Below are 19562 nucleotides of genomic sequence, written 5' to 3' on the forward strand. Positions count from 1 at the left end.
CTTCCCTTCCCTTCCCTTCCCTTCCCTTCCCTTCCCTTCCCTTCCCTTCCCTTCCCTTCCCTTCCCTTCCCTTCCCTTTTCAATTTCTGCCAATCAAAGGCTCAAAACAAAGCTCTAATTGGCTTTCTAATTTATGTCCACAGTGGCTTGTTAGATACAAGGAGAATAAAAAATATTTTCAGTAGAGGCTGCATCCAGAGATTATTCAGCTGGGCAAGAGCCATTTGGGAATAACAACAACAGCAAAGACTTTATTTCTTGCACAAGAAGTAAGTCCTGGCAGAAATCACAGATCCCATCTTTCATCGTTCTAGCTGGAAACTGTTGCATGCTGTGAACTCCCACCGGGGGAATGGTGGCCACATTTATTTCTTCCCCACCCCTAGAAAACTTTTCTGCGTTCCTCCAGCATTTAGCCAAGCTGTTTGAGATAGAGAAGTCTGAGACATAGACTGGATGAGGAATTTCTAACTCAACGTGAGATGCACTGTCTCAAACACAATCAGTATTTCCTGTACACCATCGCTGTCTACCAGGCAACGCTGGAAAGAGATGCTCCTTTTTCTGTTATCTGAAAATGCACATCTTTATCCTGATGTAAATATTCCAGATTTTACAATAAAGGAAATGAAAATAGAGAGATCAGAGCTACTATCTCATGCAGGTGAATAACTCAAAAATATTGCTGTGGTTTATGTAATTTACATACATTTCTACCTAACTTATCCCAGGTGAGCAGCAGTCCTTGAATGCTCTCAGGTGCTGAATTAAATAAGTTAGGCTGTGTGGTTCCTTGGTAAGGGCTTTGAGTTCATCCTGTTGACCTTCCCTGGGAAGAAATTCCCCTTTTACAATTAAATTTGGGTTAGGTGGGGTCATTCTCAACTTCTTATTCTCTGGAGCAGATGCAGAGTTGAGTAGGTTTTGTGGATAACATCCATAAGGAGAGCAGATTAATCTCTGTTGAAGCAAGACAGCCTTTAATAAGCCGCTCTGCAAGGTGCTGCTCTGCAGCCGTGATCTCACAGCTATAACTTTGGGGTTATAATGTCAGAAAACTAATGAAGAGTTGCTTGGTGGGTCAGGGTGGCTCACTGGAAGGTCTTGCAATGGTTTGCCCAAGAGATGCAAGGTCTTATTGATCATGAGCAGGAAAGCAGCTGCCAAAATGCAGGTCCTTTCCCCAGGAGGAGAAGGATGAATATCGGTGAGTTTGCTGGCAGCTGCTTTAGCAGAACATGGAGCTGTGAGCATGAAGAGGGCATGACCTGAGGCTTCAGGGTATGGCTTGCAGTTCAATTTCCTCTGCTCTGGACAATGGCTTCAAGAGATGTAATTCCTGATGGGGAGTTTCATCTGCCCGTTCTGAGATGGACTCCGTGCCCCTGGGCTTTATCTCAATACTCAGGGTCCCTGACATGAAGCAGCTGCTGGCAGGAGGACGCACAAAAGTTCATTGTGCTGCACCCCACTGCTTCCCCTCTGACAGAGTGAAAAGCAGCTCTAAATCCCCATTAATAATAATGGAAAGCCATGCACATCACCTGCAGGGCATCTGAAATGAGGTGGAGCTGAAGTTTTCTCCAGAGCAAAGTGTTAGAAGATCACAATGGCTTTTAAGTGTGCATTCATTTGTCAGATACCAGATAAGATGTGCACTTTCTCTGCTTTCTGGTATAACCCTGTCAAGTAGTGATTAATGTTATCCGGGAAAAAATCGATGCTTGTTTTGTTGTTTCTTTCATTCCATGCATTGCAGACCATCATTTTAGGAGCTGCTGGTTTATCTCTGGTGAGCTGAGAGAGAGTCTGAATTTACCTTTCATTTCCAGCTCTGGCATCAATTCCAAAGAAAAGCCCAGCAGGATAAAATCTTGGTTTTAGTACTGTTCCTTTTTACATGAGGACAAGTTACACCGAGAGAAGTCACATTTTCTGGTCCTTTCATCTAGATGTGGCTTTCTTGGGAGATTTGCTGCCCAAGTTCCTAGGATACAGAGTACCCGCCAAGGCTCTGACACTGTCCTCATCAGAAAAGGCACATTTAAACATACAGCATGCTGACAGTTAGATGTATGCAGCAGAAACAACGTTTAAGCCATCACCTTGATATGACCACGATCAATGGTCCGTGTCAAGTCTGAATGAGCACTGCCTACTGGTGTGTAGCATGTGTGCCTCATTATATGTCAAACCTGTACTCATTACTTTTGTTTTCCCCTTTTCTTAGCTTATGTGAAGGTATACAAATTATCCAACAGTTAAATCCATTTCCTCGATGCTTTTGAGCAAACTGTGGACCCACAGAATCTCCTGGTCCTTGAGCTGTGCCATCTCAATGGAGAGAGGTGAAGCAGCTCCAGCTCTCGTCCAGGTAGAACCTTGGCTGAAGAGCTGCCTGGTGTCATACCTTATCAATGACTGCATTTCTTCGCTTTCCTTTGGAGAAGGATTCGCCAGTTGATCTTCCAAAAGCTGGCTGCCATTTGAGCATGGGGGGCTCAAACACTTGGCTGCTGCAAAGTCACAAGGCACGAGAGAGTCACAGAATCATAGACTCAGCAAGATTGGAAAAGACCACCAGGATCATACAGTCCAACCATCCACCTACCGCCAGTGTTGCCCACTAACCCATGTTCCTCAGTACCACATCTACATGTTTCTTGCGGGGACACTGACTCCACCATCTCCCTGGCAGCCCATTCCAGCACCTGACCACTTTTTTGGAGATTTTTTTCCTAATATCCAACCTGAACCTCCCCTGGAGCAAATTGAAGCCATTCGCTCTCATCCTATTGCTAGTTATTTGGGAGAGGAAGCCAACCTCCACCTCACCACAGCCTGCTTTCAGGGAGTTATAGAAAGTGATGAGTTCTTCCCTGAGCCTCCTCTTCTCTTCAACAAGACCTCAGCGCTTGGTCTTGTTGACTTTCATACAACTGGCCTCAGTCTGGTGATCCAGTTTGTCCAGACCCCTCTGTAGGGCCTTCCTACCCTCAGGCAATCAACACTTCCTCCCAGCTTGGTGTCACATGCAGACTTACTGAAGGTGCAGTCGATCCCCTCATCCAGGTCATCAGTAAAGATATTAAACAGGACAGGCCCCAGTTCCGATCCCTGGGGGATAACACTCATGACCAATCATCATGTTCTCTTAGGATTTTTGCCTACAATTGTAAAATTAAAATGGTAGCACTATGAGATTCCATTTCTAATTTGCCCCAAATCCAATAAGCATCACTGTCTTATTTTAGCCAATTAGTGAATGCTTTCTCTACCTGCCTCTTCTGTTGTTCTGTTAGTTCTTGTTTGTTGACTGGCTTGTTTAAACCCAACTCGAACCCACATTGGGCCCTTTCTGCAATTTCAGGTACAAACATTAAAAATACTTGCATTGATCTGACCAACAATATAAGGAGTTACTTCGTTTTCCCAGTAGCCACTGTGAAAATCATGGACTTTATGGAAATGGCTGCATTTGATCTTATTCTGATCTGGTGTTTCTCGCATTTACTTGTACCATTTCCTTTCAGAACAGTGTGGAATGTTACTGGAGATCATCCCTAAAAACTGGGGAACTGTGCTGGGTGGAAGCACACCCTCCACTGACTCAAAATGAGCATTCACTTCTGGGTGTTCTGCTGATGTTTCTGTGTGTTCATCTATTACTGCATGTGAGATGGCCTGCAGGACCTTGAGGTTTTCTTCTCAGAGAATATTTACCTTATATTGACTTAAAGTACCGGACAAGAATTAACATTCTTAACACTGTTGATGGATTTGGACCTCAACCTCAACCTGAGTTAACAGCTTGTTGCCTGGGGTGAAAGATGCCTTGAGGAAAACAGTTGGCAAAAAGCTTTTTTAATGTTTCATCAAGACTCATCCTTTGCCTTCCAAGAACCATGTAAATTCTGGTAGAAAGTCTACAGCCACGATTCCATGCATAAATGCAAAAGTGAATTAACTGTATGCCTTACAATAAGCATCTTTGTAAAGCAGGGTTTTTCTAAGAGAAATGCAACCAAGGAAAGGGGATGTACTGCCGAGTAACAGAGAAGAGTCAGAATACACAGTGAGCAGCTTGAGAGAATATTTTCTCTCTTGCTCTCCTGAGTGTGTCCTTGACATCCTTATTTCTCAAGCTGTAGATCAGTGGGTTGAGCATTGGAACAAGCAAGGTGTAAAACACTGCCCTGAATCTTCTCCACATCCAGTGACTACTTGGAGCCTGGCTGCATGTGGCTGAGGCCAGCAGGCACGTAGAACAAGGTGACAGTCAGCAGGTGGGAGGCACAAGTGGAGAAGGCTTTGTGTCGTCCCCTGGCAGACCTGATGCTCAGGATGGAGACGAGGATGTGTGCATGTGAGGTGACGGCCAGGAGCACAGTTGTGGGAAGCAGCCCATTGATGGTGATGAGCAGAAGCTCATGGAGGTGGCCGTCAGAACAGGTGAGCTTCAGCAGGGGGTTGGTGTCACAGAAGTAATGGTTGATGATACTGGGGCGACAGAACGGCAAGCACAGCAAGCAGCACGTCTGGGTTAGTGAGTTCAGAATGCCCCCCAGGCACGAGCCAGCCACAGGCTTCATGCAAAGCTCTTGGGCATGGAAATAATGTAAAGCAAGGGGTTGCAAATAGCTACGTGGCGGCCGTATGCCATCACGGCCAGCAAGAGCGCCTCTGTGGTCACAGACACGAGGAAAAAGAAATGCTGGGTGAAGCAGGCAGAGTAGGAAATGGCTTTATTATCCAGCAAGAAACCTTAAGCAGCCTTGGAGAAAAGACAGTGGAGTAGCAAAGATCAACAACAGATAGATTGCAGAGAAAGAAGTACATGGGAGCGTGCAGCTGGGGGCTTGTCGTGATCAGTGCGATCAGCCCAGCATCACCCAGCACAGCGATGAAACAAATCTCTGAGAACACTACGAAGAGAGGAGTCTGCAGCTCAGGCTCACCTGTCACTCCTAGGAGGACGGAACTGACTCACTGCCGTGCTGTTGCCTTCAGCCGTATCGCCGTATGTCAGCACAGCGTGCCTGCTGGCAGGAGAGGAAACCGCGCGGAAGGAAAGCAATGGCACGGCTCGCGTGTGGTAGCAGTGAGGTAGCATGAGCTAGTGGGGACATCTACTGCAGGGAAGACGTGCGTTCCAGCTAACAAGCTTTTTCTCTGCACGGCTTATTTATGGCTTCCACCCTCAACAGCAAAGCCCCCAAAGTAAATGGTGGCTCAGAGGTTTCATGCCGCAGAGGGGATCGTTAGAAACTCTCTGAAGAGTTTTGGGAAGCGTGAACCTGGGTCCGGTCCCCTCCTCGGTGAACCACGTGGAAAGGGCTCATTAACATTAGTGCCGTTGTGGACTGTGGGGGAAATTCATTTTGGCAAAGCCACAGCTGGGAGAAAAAAGCATCAAATAAAGCTTAATGGGGTGCCAAGGTTGAGCAGGTGTGTCCTCAAGGTGAAAATAATCCCTTCTGGGCATCTGCCTGTGATTTAAGATGAAGCAGCATCCAAAGACAGAGATCTGCATGGGAACCTTCATCCAGTGCCCCACGCGCTGTGGCTTTGAGCACGTGAGAAACAAAGCTGTGGCTCTACCAACATGAAGCTTCAGGTTAATCTCCTTAACGAGCTGCGCGCTGTCAGGCACCAACACTGACAGCATCACTCCTCACATCTTGAAATCCAAACTTCTCTGCAAAAATGTCCTGCATTTCTGGGTGAAGATTCTTCCAAAGCAATAATTACTGTAAGTGACAGGAGCAGACTGCATTGCTTTTACCTGCACATCACTTATGCAGTGCACAGCTTCAAGCACACCACGCACAGCTGCCCAGGAGCAGCGGCCCACAGTGGCACATCAGTGTTTACATTTTTCTATTAAAAAGATCTTAAAATCAGAAACACTTGCTGCTCTTGGCTACAGTGTATTTATTAAAAACATCAGAGGGCTGAAAATCCCGGGTTATTTTTGTAATATCAATGGAATTCCCCTGTGAAACAAGCCCAGCTTCTTTTATAACTTAGCAACCAGCTGATAGAGATCAACCAAGCACACCAAAGCCACCATTAACACCAAGATTAAAACGTGGATTTCACCTTCAAGCCTGTGCTTCATCTGTTGGCTGTTGTCACTGATTTACACCAGTGGGTTTCCATTTGAAATCAGGAGTTTGTTACCTGCACAGCCCTCAACAAGGTTTAAGCTACCGCTCCAGAGAACTTGAGAAAGGTCATGTTTGCATACGCATTTTATTCTCTAAAAAACTAAAACAAAACTACAGTGATAACAGAAAAGCAGATCACTCTGACAAGTAAAAGGTTATGCTTAGTACAGAACAAAATAATAATTTAAAAAGGTAATATCTTTTCTTTTTTTCCTTAGCCTGGGACTTGTGTGCCTGTGTGTACAACGTGAAAGGATGCCTCAAGAAAGTAAGGGGTGAATTTTATTGACTTCAGCTTTACTGCCATTTTTCTTGTTAAACATAAATGGAGCTTAGTAGGAAGACTGGGGCTTCAGTGCTGCAGTTTTAGCTGTTTGTCCTTGGTTTACAGACGTTAAGAGTAAGCCAGAACTTTTGAATCCAGAATAAACTTCTTTTTTTTTTAAAGAAAAATTACAAAAAAGGAAGGCAGCCCACACTTGAGATTCTCACTAAAGGAAGCATCTTACCTCATTATTTCATTCTCCTCCTAACTCTACTTTGCCCTGTATTCACCTTTCCCTGTTTTCTGCTCCTGCTGCTTGCATCTGGCCTCTTTATGGATGAGCTGTGTGAGGGAGGAATCTCAAACAGCCGTGCCTGATTTGCTCTCTAGCTGTCTAACTTTTTTGTTACTTAAATCAGAGGGCTGTTTGACTAGGCGTGACATCCAGTTTCTGTGGCCTCATTGTCAAAAGCCTTCAACTGACAAATGCTGCAGCTGAACTGCTGAAGGCATCTGCTCCAGTCTTCACCCACCACTTTCGGCCAGCTCCCCTCACCTGAAGTTGTCTCAGCCCCTTCCCCGCCCTCATGCATTACAGCTGCTACAGAAGCAGACTGCCATCTCCCTCACTAGCCTAGCCATGTTGGAAGGACTTTGACAGCAACACACACAGCACCCGTCCCAGCAATAACCCGCAGAACATTAAGATGACTATTTATTATTAGCCTAAAGTTCTCAGCTGAGCACGAAAACTAACAACAGAGGCTTGTGCTTGGCCAGTCCAGTTATTTCCCCTTTTTGAACTTGGCTGTGGCACTGTTGGTCTTGGCTTTCTTCTTTGCTGACCCCTTGGTTTCAGGCTCCTTGCGTTTGGCCGACGTGATGGAGCCCGTCACCTTGAAGAAGTCATCCAGCCGGCCCTGCGTGCTGCCCTGGCGGCTCTTACTCAGCCTCTTGACCCCATTGCGGATGCGCTCCTCATTGAACTGCTTCTCCCCACACATGAACTGCACGAGCTCCTCCTCATTTGGCTCTGTCCACTTCAGCTCAACGTCATCAGGGTTGACGACGTCAGGCTCTAGGAAGAGCTTCTGGGCCTCTTTATGCAACCAGTTCTCAGGCAAGGGGTACTTCTTGGTGTCAATGTGCTGGATGATCTCCTCAATGGTTTTGTGCTGCTTGATGAGCTCAACCGCCCGCTTCGGCCCAATGCCGCGAATGCTCTCACAGTAGTCACAGCCCAGGAGGATGCACAGATCCACAAATTGTTCCCAGGTCAGCCCCAGGTCCTGCAGGATCCGGTTCAGGTGGAACTCTTGGATGGGCAGCTTCTTTGTCTCACTGGCAGTGAGGTGCCGCATCAGCACAGGGCTCCCAAAGGTCAGGCAATCCATGTCCTCTGTGGCGGCCGCGTACACCTTCCCTGCCTTCACCAGTGTAGCACAGCTGGCTTCCGCCTCCCCTGGCGCCTCCACATAGGGGATGCCCATCAACATCAACAGCTTCTTGCACTCGTCAGTGTGCTGCTGGGTCACTTTCACCAACCTCTTGCTGAACTTCTCAATGTTGGTCTCCTCGCCCGCCTCCTGAGCCTCCTGCAGGTGCTTCTCGGCCTCAGAGCGGCGTTCCGTCCTCCTGGCCAACTCCCCGGACTTGAGCTGTGGTGGTTTGCCATCGAACACATAGACAGGCTTGATGCCGTTCTCCACCATGCGGATGGTGCGGTAGAACATGCCCATTAGGTGGCTGGTGGTCTCGCCCTCCTCGTTCTGCAGCACCTCGGCGCCCTGCCGCACAGCTATCAGGAACTGGTAGATGCTCATGGAGGCATCGATGGCCACCTTCCGCCCGAAGTACGACTTGATGTCGTTCTCCCGGATGGCGCTGGGCGCCACATCGGCGATCAGCTTGGCCAAGCCGTGGATTCCCATCCTGCGGGCACAGAGCAAAGCACCGGGAGCTGAGAGAAATGGGAGGACGGGTCCCAAGAACGGAGGCCTCACGCACCGCAGCCTCCCGTTGCCCGCCCCGAGTTCCACCTCGACCCCACTCCGGCCTCTCCAAGCCCTCCTCAGCCCTCTCTCGCCGCCACTTCTCCCTCAGCCCTCTCCGGCCACCGTTATCCCGCGCTGCCCCCGCCACGGCGCCCGGCAGCCATTACCCCTCTACTCCGACCCTGCCCCGTTCCCGCGCTAGGCCGCGCTGCCTGCTGGGTAGCCAATGCCGAGCGGCTCCGGGTGGCCCCGGCCCACCCGATCCGGAACGCGTCACTTCCGCTTCCGGCGGTGACAGGAAGCGGAAGTTGCTGAGGGGACGTGTCCGAGAGCGGCGGGAGCCGGGATCTGGGGCAATATGGTGGGGCGTGGACCCGGGACTGGGACCGACATTGAATTGGGAACCTGGGGCTGGGAACCAGCAATGGGAGCTGGGGTTGGGGCTGGGATCTGAAACTGAGACCGGGAGTGGGAACCGGGAGCTGAGACTGGAGTCAGTAGCTGCGAATGGGAAGGAGAACCTGGAGCAGGAACGGAGTACGGGGCCTGGGACCCGAGGCTAGGACCGATATAGGGAATGGGAATTGGGGGCTGGAACTGGGAAAAAGGCGGGGAACAAGACTCAGGGACAAGGAGCAGGAACGAGAACTGAGGGCTGGGGCCGAGAATGGGAGCTGGAGGCTGGGAAGTGGGAAACGGGGCTGGGACTAGGAGCTGGGGAACGGGAACTGGGAGGAGGAGCCGGGAAAGGGATGATAGTTGGGGCAGGGAACCCGGGGAACTAGGGCCAGGGACTGAGCATGGGGCCCAGCAGCCCTGCTGCCCCGTGCCATGCCCCCACAGGAGCTAGAGGCAATGAGCAGGTACACCAGCCCAGTGAACCCGGCTGTCTTCCCGCACCTCACTGTGGTGCTGCTCGCCATTGGCATGTTCTTCACCGCATGGTTCTTCGTGTATCCTTGGGCACCGAGAGTGGGGGGACCCACCTTGCCATGCCCCTGTTGTCACCTTAACCCTCCACTGGCAGTTATGAGGTGACATCCACCAAGTACACGCGAGACATCTACAAGGAGCTGCTGATCTCACTGGTGGCATCGCTCTTCATGGGGTTTGGTGTCCTGTTCCTGCTGCTGTGGGTTGGGATCTATGTGTGAGGCCCAGGCAGAGTGACGTGTGGACCTCCAGTGGCTGTAAGCAGGATGAAAGCTTTGTGCTGCATGTTGTGTGTGAGGTGCCTGCAAAGCATAACTCCAGATTATGCTTCTAAGCTACCTTTCTTCAGGGGTGGATTTGGGGCACACAAAGGGCTGTACCCTGACAGGTACAGGGCCTTGTGCAGAGCGAGAAATAACTACATGTATCAAGTTAGGAGCAGAGGTGCTGCAGTGCTGCTCTGTGGAGAAGGACCTGAGTGTCCTGGGTGACCACTGGTTGACTGTGAGCCAGCAGTGTGATCTCATGGCCAAGAATCCTGGGGTCTGTTACAAAGAGCATGGCTAGCAGGTGGGGGAGGTTTTCCTCTCATTCCGTTCTGCCCTGTGGAGACCATATCTGGGGTACTGTGCCAGTGCTGGGTTCCCCGGTTCTGGGCAGACAGGGAACTGCTGGAGAGAGTCCAGTGAAGGGCAAAGCTGATGGGGGCCTGGAGCATTTCCTTCACAAGAAAAGGCTGAGAGCCCTGGGGCTGTTCAGCCTGGACAAAAGAAGGCTGAGAGGGGATCTGATCAATCCTTATAAATATCTACTGGGTGGGAGTCAAGTGGTTGGGGCCAGACTGTTTTTGGAGGTGCCCAGTGACAGGGTGAGGCTGCTGGCTGATTTAGATAGAGAGCGCTTCTGCAAACAGAACACGTTCATTTTGATGTGAAGCAGTGAGAATTGTGCTTGCTGTGTGCTCTTTTTTTACTCAGGGTGTGGTTCCAACCTCGCAGCACCTGATGGAGGATCTGTCCCTGTGCTGTGGGGATGCTGCTGTGGGGAAATCTGCCTTACCTCCTTTCTCTCTCCTTTGGTTCCAGGTGGGAAACTCCGGAGAAGTTCTTTTTGTATTTGTTTTATACTTCAGTGTGGGAGTTTGCTTCAGGCATGGACTGTACTCCTGTCAGGTGACTCCTGCCAGCACAACAAACCAGACCTGAATAAAACTGGCTCTGTGATGCACCTGCAGTTTTGTCTCTTAGATGTTTGTACTTAACTTTCTGAACCAACTCTGATTTCTGCACAAAATCCATAAGCCTTGGGACAGGCCCTTTATTGTACCCACAGCCTTTTCCTGGGCTGTTTGGAGCAGCAGAAGCAGCTGTTTTGTAAGGAGATAAGCATAATTCATATTTCCTTCTAAGCAGTTGAAAAAACGAGGGGAATTTAGCTAGACATCCTACTGCAGAGAGTAACAAATGCTGTGAAACTGCAGCTGGTGGTGTGTAGCACCCTGGTATCGAACTCAGATGTCTTGGCAATAGAGTTCCTGTGCTGCAGTGAGTGGTGTCTGGTTGGACAACGCTCAGCACTGCAGAAAAGTTACAAAGAGCATTTTAATGAGCTAGAGCTTTGTTTGAAAGAAGCATTAACTCCAACTGAGGATTTGTTGTTGCTCATGGATGTCCAGTGCTGTGTATGCCCAGAAGTGTTTCAGTGCTGCCTTGTGCCCTGCTGCAGCTGGAGTCTAGAAGTCTCGGGTGACACAAACTGTGTTTGTGGGACATGAGGTTTTGGAGGAATGCTTGAGCTGACTGTGTCCTTTGTTCAAGCATTATTGAATTAATGCTTTGAAAGCATTTATTTACGGCACGCATCGCTCTGCTTGTAAGGCAGCTTGCATTTGGAGCCTCGCCTTCAGAGCAGTTAGGACTCGGAGTTACAAATTCTGCAGGTACCACACAGACTTAAAGCCTTGATACACTGTCCGGAGGAAGCTTTCCCTCTGCAGCTTCTCTCAGATGCCTTTTGGATCTGGCCCTGACCTCTGAGACGTGAGCAGCCACAGCTCTTCTTACATCTGTTCCAAAGCAGGACACCTGCAGTTGTCCTGAGCCCGCTGTGGGCACGTCTGGCAGCTCCCACTGAGTCATTTGCACTGGGGTTCCTCGCTCTTGTGATGAGCAGTTTGTGAACTGAAAGGGAAAAAAGAGCGAGGGAGGAACACAGCCAGGAGCCATCCTTGAGTACAAAGCAATGTTCATATATTTATTTATATAGGCATATTTACCTCCAGCATAAAACAAAGTCTAAATAAGCCAAACATAAAAGTGGGGAATCTGAAGACTCAGCACTCCAATTTAGCAAAATATAAATATAAATCAGAAAGAAAGGAAGGGAAACCACACTTGTTCCCCACAAATAAAAACCTATGATCAATAATACCTGCTAATAAGGCAACTCTACGAACTCGCTGGCAATATACAGTGATTAAAGCAGTGACAGCAACATTTAAACCAAACAAATTAGTGCTTTACTTTTTTTTTTTCTTAATTCTTGTGGTGGTATAGTCTCTATTTACAGGCTTTAAGCTCTTGACAGTAGGACAGAATGTTTGTGAATTTGCTTTTGAAACAAACTCCGAAACAGCCAAACTTTGGCAAGTGGCCTTGTTTCCATGCTTGGCTTCCTTTCTGCCAAGAATGTCTAGAGAGATGAAGCTCCTGTTTCCAGCTGAAGAAGGGTTTCCCCGAGCTGCAGGGCTGGAGACATTGGCTCAGAGCTCCCCCCGTCTCACGCAGGTAAAGGCCTGATTGTGAACTCTCTGGTTACTGATTGGGAGTGGGGAACAGGGCAGTGGGCAGGGCAGAGAGCTTCCAGGGGTGGTCTGTGCAAACGGCTGTTCCCGTGGGCTGAGAAGCAGTCTTGTTGACTTTTTTTTTGTTACAAAAACCTTCTGAGCTCATTGCTGCTCGGCTGCTGGTGGAACAGATGTGTGATCTGTGATGTACATTAAGACAAATTACTGCAACGTAAGATGCTGAAGATGATGTTCTGAATCTCTCCTCTGATACCACGGATTGCTCTCAGCCCCTTCTGTTTTCCTGCTGTAAAACAGCTGCAGCATCACCTGTTGCACTTCGGGTACTGCCTTGTTTCTCAAGCTGACAGACCGCTGTTTTTGAGACACACAGGCGTAGGGAACCCTGTTGGCAGAACAAGGCACTAGAGATGTTCCCATAGCCGTTAGGCACTTGTTTTGCTGAGGCCATTGTAACCCAATGGCTGAGCATCACAGGGACCTGAGAGACCCCCATCTCCTCTTGGGCTGGCATGTGTCCAGTGGCTGATTGCTTTCTCCCTCCCTGCCTGCAGCCGGGGAGACACACGTGTGGCTCAGGGGCTCCGTTGGCAAGGGTGGATTGGTGGCAGTGATTGCAGGCAGCACTGTCGGCTCCAGCCGTCACGGCACTGCCTGTTACCTCTGTGGGGGCTAAAAGAGAGCGTGGGCAGCTAGGAGAAATGGCAGTGGGGTCTGAGAAGGCTGCCCCTCAGCTGAGCAGGGCTGGCAGAGCACAGGGCATTGCTCGCCAGGACGAGGATTGGCTGAGCCTCTGATTGCCAAGTGGAGAGTAAAAGCTGCCAAGAAAGTAACTTCTTCAGTTTAAGGCTGAGCAGAACGCATAGGACAGGTGGAAAGAGGAGTGCTGAGCATCCTCTCTGAGAGTCCACCAGAGGGTTTCCTTGCAGAAGCAGAAAATCCTGCTGAGCACAGAGCTGACCTGTTTGTGTCTGTGCTGCCGTGCCTCTTGCTCTCCCTCCGAGCTCCCCAAAGGTCTCCCTAAGCTTCATTCCTTTTGGCTGCCTGGCATTCCCTGCTCACCCTCTGGTTCCTGGCTGCCCAGACTTCAGTGCATTGTGCTTGCTGGAGAGCATCCCCCATATCATCCACTGCTGCCCATGGGCACAGCATTGGAATAGAGATCTGACCTTGGAACTGCCCTGCAATTAAAGGAAAGGGCAAGGTCCTGGAAGGGCAGCCACGCAAAATCCCAGTGATGCTGCAAGGAATTGCAAGGGTGCGGCTGCTCTACTGGGACAGCCTCAGAAGGGAGCTCTGTAACAGAAGCAGCGCATGTAGGAACCATCTATCAGGTAAAACATCTCTGCAGCTCATTTCTCCAGAGCAGAAGAGCCTGCTGGTAGAGAGTTGCTCCTGCCCTGTGCTCCTCAGCGATGGAAAAAACATGGCCTGCAGCTGGCAAAGGGATCGCTGCATCTACCTCCACTGACAGAACGAATGCAGCAGCCAGACCCTGATGTTGTTTCCCAAAAGGTGTGCTCTTCTCTTAATCAGCTTCAGGGTTTCCTTCAGGACCGGAGGGTTCCCCCTCGCTGCCATTCTCCAGTGCTGCTTCCTTAGGAAAATGAGTCTCCATTTTCTGGAGCTGGTGGTGGTTCAGCCTCCAGGAGCACAGAGGTCTCCTTTTGCTGGAGCAGGACAGAAAGGACGGCATAGGAGCACTGGGAGCTGACATCTCAGTACTGCTGCAGCAATCAGGCTTTAACATCGAGCTTAGCAGTGCCCCCCTTCGGTTTCCTATGCAAGATGCACAGAGCTCAACAGGGACAGAATTAAGAGACCCATTTTTATGTGGCTTAAAAAAAGAAATTAAATTCAGTAGTTTAGCAAGTTAAGAACTTGTAACAGTAAAATACCCAGAGTACACTCAACGTAACTGCGTTCTGAGAGCAGAGGCAGTGAGAACTCACTGTCATTGCTTTTCCCCCGCTGGTTACGTAGTGAAACCACACCACACAGCCCCAGCAGCCCAGCTGTGCTCTGCAGGGCACACTGGGCTTGGCCAGTCATCCTTTTCTTCAGAGCCAACTGGGCAGCTCTGTGCACACCACAAGTGGCCACTGGCAGTTGAAGAAAATGGGTCCTACAGTGTTTAACCAACACTTAACACAAGTGGCTTGGGGTAGTTTTCCTCCCAGGGGCTGATGGTTAAGTGTCCCCCACGTGTAGTTTGGCCTGAGCACAGCCTGAGCAGCATCTTTAGTGGGGTTTTTGAGTTTATCCATCCTGACCTGGATATAGTGACAGCACAGTGAGGAGGGGGGCAAATGCGGAAGCTGCACCTTCTGTGGAGAACAGGAGTCCTGGGGTCTCCAGGGGTCCGGTGGGGCTGCAGGTCCAATTTGAAGGAACAGCAACTCCAGTGTACAACTTCCAGTACGTCCAGGAACAGCCTTTCCTTTCCAGGTGAAACTCCAGCTTTTCCCTCTTGGAAAGGGCTCCAGTGTTGAGCAATTCCAGTGTTGTGGAGAACTGACGTGGCACAGCTGGGCAAGTCCCATGCTCTGGGATATGGCAGATCCATCCACGTTCCATCCAGTGTAATGCTTTCAAATCCAGTGTTGCAGGGGCTGGGGGACACAAGCGTCCCCAGAAGGGAAGGAGGGGTGTTTGGGGCAGTGTTGGTGCTAGGTGAGCCCAGGAGATGGCGCAGGGCTGGTTGTGTTTCTGTGGCTTAGGTCCTGTGTTCCGTATGTGCTGTACTTCAGTGTCAGCACCGCCAGCCATAACCAAACCATCTCCACCCCCAAGGAGGGCGATGGGGGGGCTGAGGTGGGGCTGGGGGTCAGCGGAGGAGGGTGTACAGGAAGTTCCCCAGTGTCACCAGTCCCCCTCCTCTCTCCAACCAAAGGGCACTGGTGCTGCCAGGACTCACTCACAGAGCCAGTAGAACTGAAAATAATAGTCAGTAAAAAGGTGTCCCATCTGTTCGGGAGTAGTGCTGCAGTTGGCTCGGCCCTACGTGAGAAAGCAAGAAGAGCTTACAGGTCGGGGTAGGATGCATGATGCCACATTCCCGTTGCCGTCCTCCCACTTAGCCCTGGACAAGAGGAGCAAAGCAGCTGCTTGTACTCACAGTCTGTGCCACCCTGAAGTGGTAGGTGAACTCCCTGAAAGACAGCATCACAAGAGGCCACCGGTGTGTCGTTTCCTGGGGAAGAAAACAGTATCTGCGGTGAGAGCAGGGTTGAGCATCCTGGGATGTCTCCAAGGCTGTCATGGGAAGCAGAGCACATCTCTGCTCCATCGAGTGATCCTACAGCAGTCTATGGAGGAACAGCACCTCCATGCTCAGCTATGAAGACAGGCTGAGCAGGACAAAAAGCACTTAAACACTTTATCCAGCCCCATGAAAGCATCAGCTCAGGAATATGTAGTATCAGTGCACAGGACAGCTGTCTGAGCACAATGCTTCACACACGTGGGTAGTGTGAACTGAGCCCCTGCCTACCTGTGTGTCTGTGCCATCACTGAAGCCGTCTGTGCTTGCAACATCCTGGCAAGGGTCGCTGGAGACAAGGCCGCAAAGGGAAATGGACAGCACAGAGGAGGAGCTGGGGAGACAAGAGGTGGTAAAGCCCTGGAAGGTGCCAGGCACTGCTGTCTCTAACCAGGCTGGAGAGGAGACACCATGGTGACATGGCGCAGTACCCAGCCCACTTGAGGGACGTAGGAACACCAAGGAGCCCTGTCCACTCACTTCATCTCCAGGGTCAGGTTGGTGTTCACTGCTGTCAGCTGGCTGATGGGGATGCGGTAGGTGAAGTTTCCAGTCCTAGGGAGACAGAAAAAGACCTCATTGCAGCAATCCAGCTGGCTGTGAGATGGCCAGGATGGGCTCTAAAGTCCCTTCTCTGGGCTGGAACTGCAGACGGGTGGGTTCCCCAGGCCAGTTCCCAAGCCGGCTAATCACTGTATCCAGTCCTCCTGCACACTGCGTGAATGAGCAGGGCTGGGCTCAGCAGGAGCCCTAGCTCCTGTGCCCAAGGGCTGCCTTGGAGTGATGGCAAGTGAAGGCCCAGGGATCCAGGAATAGCCCATCTGCTTCTGGAGCTCCCCAAGGACTGCCGTCTTCCTCACCTGCATGCACTGCTGGCTGCACAGAACTGGGACTGGATGGCCATATCAATCTCCAGGATCCGGATGGAACGCAGCACTGGGCTTGGCCCTGTGGGTGGGAGATGGGCTATGTAGGAACAGAAAAGGGCTGGCAAGTGAGGAAGAGCCGTGAGAAGGCGGCCAGGGGCCCACCTACCATCCGTGCTGGGGTCTTGTGTGTGGGGCCACTCGCTCACCAGCTGCCTGATGCTGCGCTGCGGCCGGGCCTGCCCCAGTGGGGAGTTGCTGCGGGAGAGCGAGAGGTTGGAGATGTACTTGGATTTGCCCTGGAGGTGGGTGAAGGGGGAGGAGGGGCTGGCATTGGGGCTGCCGAAGCTCTGAGACCTGTCAGGCGTCTTTGGCCGCTTGGTGTAGGAGGTTGCCTTCCTGGTGATGCCCCTGGATTTGGCTTTGATATTTGTCACTGGCTGCAGTGAGGTCTGACTTTGGTCTGCGAAGGAAAGGGAGAGATGTTGTGCTGAGAGGCTGAGGGTCTGGGATGGTCCTGTCCCCTTGTCATGTCCTGTGTCACACTTGCATTTAACAGCCCTTGTGTACGGCAGAGCTAAAGGCAGGGTGAAGGCATGGCCTGGAGCACCTCTCCTTCAAGGACAGGCTGAGGGAGCTGGGCTCATTCTGCCTGGACAAGAGAAGGCTCCAGGACAACTCACTGCAGCTTTCGAGTACTTAAAGGGAGCTGACAAACAGGAGGAGGGCGACTTTTTACATGGGCATGGAGTAATAGGACAAGGGGGAATGGAAATGATAGGAAATTTAGGTTAGACGTAAGGAGGAAATTATTTACTCAGAGGGTGGTGAGGCCCTGGCACAGCTGCCCAAGGAAACCGTGGGTGCCCCATCCGTGGAGGTGCCCAAGGCCAGGCTGGATGGGGCCCTGCACAGCCTGAGCTTGTAGGGGCACCCAGCCCATGCGCAGGGGGTGGAGCTGGTGGGGCTTTGAGGTTTCTTCCAACCCAACCACATGATCTTTAAGGTCCCTTCCAAACCAACATTCCTATGGTTCTATGACTCCAGGGGTGTTATGGCTGGACAGTGACTGCCTGAGACGCTGCCACTCCTCCTGCAGTAGTGACATAATAAGTGGGCTTGTAAAGCACAGCTCCTGGCCTGCCAAAAGCAAACAGCACTGAGGCTGCACTGCAAACTGCAGTTGCTTGGGCACACTGGCCAGCTCTCATGGTTCCGTACTGGCAGAGCGAGCTCTTCTGTTGCCACTTACCCTGGAAGCAGGACCACGGATGTACAAACCACACCACATCGGCAGCCCAGCAGTCCCTGGGCAGGTGCAGGGTTAGAAAACCAGGTGAGAGGAATCTGGGGCCACGAAGTGATGCAGTAGTGGGACAGAGAGCTCAGCATTGTCCCAGCATCTCCCTCCTGCTGGGATGGGACTTACCTGTCTGATTGGTGACATGAGTAGGGCTGGCCTCAGAGAGGGCAACAGAGGAGGCGTTGGTGGGAGCAGCAGAGCAGCAAGTGGAGAAACACGGTGGGTTGAAGCAGGCTAGCACGCTGTGACCAGGTAAAGCATCGAGTAAGTCGAGCACGTGTGATGTGGCTGCAGGGCAAAGAGCAGAGAGATGGAGTAAGCCAAGAGCACCCTCTGCATCTCTTCTGAGGAGCTCCCAGCACAGAGCCAGCTCCGTGCCATGAGCCTCTGGCGTGGAGCTGCAGCTGCGACCTACCGTGGTGTGTTGGGGTCCTGCTGCTGGCTCTGTCTGATGCAGCTGTGGATCGCACCATCTGTGTTTTGTCGATATTCTGGCTTGACCTGAAACGTAGGAAAGCAGGGGTGAAACTCTGCCACGGGGGATCACTTTGTGGGTGTAGCAGTGAGCGGGGGATGGAACAAGCAAACAGTGACGACAGACAGGGGAAGAGGGGCAAAGCCTGCAGTGATCTGCAAAAAGCAAGACAGGAAAGAAGAACACTAGGCGCAAACACAGCACAGACAGCTTGGAGATGCCACAATGGATGGGGTGACAGTTCTGCTTTTCTGGCAAGAATGAGTGTAAGCTGTAGCTCTTCACTGCATAGAGATTTCTCCTGAGCTCATAGCAAAGAAGTGGAAGACCTGACCTGTCCATTCCCTCCTCACTTCAGTTTTCTCTTTCCCATGTTTTGCTTGTCCTGAAGCCATGTCCTGCCTGTCCTCTTAGCACTGCTCAAGGTTTCTCAAAGAGCCTTCATTCGTTTAGAGACAGCAAAATAACGCTGTCACCTCCAAGAAGTACCTGATTACATATTTCTTTCATTAGTGAGACATGGTGTTGGACTGCTGGAGGAAAAGCAGACCCAGCCTCTGGAGCCAGTCTTTATCCCAGCTAAGATCTACCTCCATCCCTCCACCACCTTGTCAACACTCACCATGCCCAGCTTTATCTTGCCTCCCATCATCAATTACTTTTTAACAGCCTCTTGTAAACCTCATGGCATTCTTAAAAGAACAAATTAGCCATACCTTGTGCTGCTCTTCACACAGTATTTTCTTCAAAGAGTGCTGGTAGACAAATAGGACCTGTTCACTTCTGAAGGAAAGTATGTTGCTACAGATCACATTGACAAAGCTGCTTTACACATCTGTTCCTAATTATTAACTCAGCCAGCTTTCCCTGGGTTGCAGTGCTGCATTAAAGGCCACGCCTCTCAAACTGCTTTCTGTTTGCTTCTTTTTCTGAAGATGCTTTCCTGCAGAGCCAATATACAGGAGTGGAGCTCATAGACTGCCTGTTAGTGAGTCAGGCACCAGAAGTGGGTCACTGCCTTTCCAAGTACTCTCAGTGGTGATGGCTCATAAATGGAAGTAGTTAAAGTAGTTCTTTTCCTGCCCTTTTTTTTGCACGCTAAGCTCACCTGTAATTGAGTGACCCTTCACAATAAAGCTACTCATATACAAAGAGAGTGTAGGAACATCTCTGGGGCTAATTCTTTAATTTTCTTCCTTTCTAAGTACTGCCTATTCTTGCTCTACCTGCAGTGTGCAATTTCTTTAGTTAGCCTTTGATTCACTGGTTCTTCACTCTGCTGATCACAATTCCCCTTCCATACTGCCTGACATGGTTTGATGGGCACTACAGTGATTGGTGTGTGGTTGGATCTGATGGTCTTACAGGTCTTTTCCAACCTTAAGGACTCTATGGCATAACTCCTGGAACCTCACTTGCTGAGCCGCCACATTTTGCTCAAGATTTTGTCTTCTGTGGTGCAGATGGAAAAAAAAGGGGAACTAAGAG

At 50.6% G+C, this 19562-nt stretch overlaps 5 protein-coding genes across 8 annotated transcripts in view; 2 read left to right on the top strand and 3 right to left on the bottom strand.

Moving 5' to 3' along the window:
• Positions 1–3868, top strand: part of LOC122158585 (olfactory receptor 1019-like) — a 5700-nt gene extending 1832 nt beyond the window's left edge. The window contains exon 2 of the mRNA XM_042815335.1: positions 3831–3868. Within this exon, the coding sequence (XP_042671269.1) occupies positions 3831–3868 (38 nt within the window). The remainder of the gene's footprint in view (positions 1–3830) is intronic.
• A 195-nt stretch (positions 3869–4063) lies between these two features.
• LOC122158583 (olfactory receptor-like protein COR8) lies at positions 4064–5793 on the bottom strand. Its single transcript, XM_042815333.1, is given in 5 exon segments — positions 4064–4195; positions 4197–4600; positions 4603–4767; positions 4770–4981; positions 5786–5793. Coding segments are annotated over 5 exon segments (921 nt in total).
• Positions 5794–5959: 166 nt separating this feature from the next.
• On the bottom strand, positions 5960–8641 carry FEN1 (flap structure-specific endonuclease 1). Its single transcript, XM_042815334.1, has 2 exons — positions 8597–8641; positions 5960–8367 (listed from the first exon to the last, which is right to left on the bottom strand). Exon 2 carries the CDS (start codon positions 8364–8366, stop codon positions 7221–7223), a length of 1146 nt encoding a protein of 381 aa, XP_042671268.1. The 5' UTR covers position 8367; positions 8597–8641; the 3' UTR covers positions 5960–7220.
• A 67-nt stretch (positions 8642–8708) lies between these two features.
• Positions 8709–10595, top strand: TMEM258 (transmembrane protein 258). Its single transcript, XM_042815331.1, has 4 exons — positions 8709–8790; positions 9273–9382; positions 9457–9619; positions 10448–10595. Exons 1-3 carry the CDS (start codon positions 8788–8790, stop codon positions 9581–9583), a joined length of 240 nt encoding a protein of 79 aa, XP_042671265.1. The 5' UTR covers positions 8709–8787; the 3' UTR covers positions 9584–9619; positions 10448–10595.
• Positions 10596–11589: 994 nt separating this feature from the next.
• MYRF (myelin regulatory factor) overlaps positions 11590–19562 on the bottom strand; it is a 38988-nt gene continuing 31015 nt past the window's right edge. For 3 of the 4 annotated variants that reach the window (XM_042815328.1, XM_042815325.1, XM_042815326.1), the window contains 8 exons: positions 18015–18100; positions 17726–17887; positions 16466–16759; positions 16291–16378; positions 15911–15985; positions 15662–15764; positions 15287–15361; positions 11590–15168 (listed from right to left, as the gene is read on the bottom strand). In XM_042815328.1, the coding sequence (XP_042671262.1) occupies positions 15082–15168; positions 15287–15361; positions 15662–15764; positions 15911–15985; positions 16291–16378; positions 16466–16759; positions 17726–17887; positions 18015–18100 (970 nt within the window). In that variant the 3' untranslated portion in view covers positions 11590–15081. The remainder of the gene's footprint in view (positions 15169–15286; positions 15362–15661; positions 15765–15910; positions 15986–16290; positions 16379–16465; positions 16760–17725; positions 17888–18014; positions 18101–19562) is intronic. The other variant, XM_042815327.1, reaches the window with a different exon arrangement.

This window comes from Centrocercus urophasianus, unplaced genomic scaffold, assembly GCF_019232065.1.
Source record: "Centrocercus urophasianus isolate 14NV4802_14NV808 unplaced genomic scaffold, USGS_Curo_1.0 seq_1491, whole genome shotgun sequence".
NCBI lineage: Eukaryota > Metazoa > Chordata > Aves > Galliformes > Phasianidae > Centrocercus > Centrocercus urophasianus.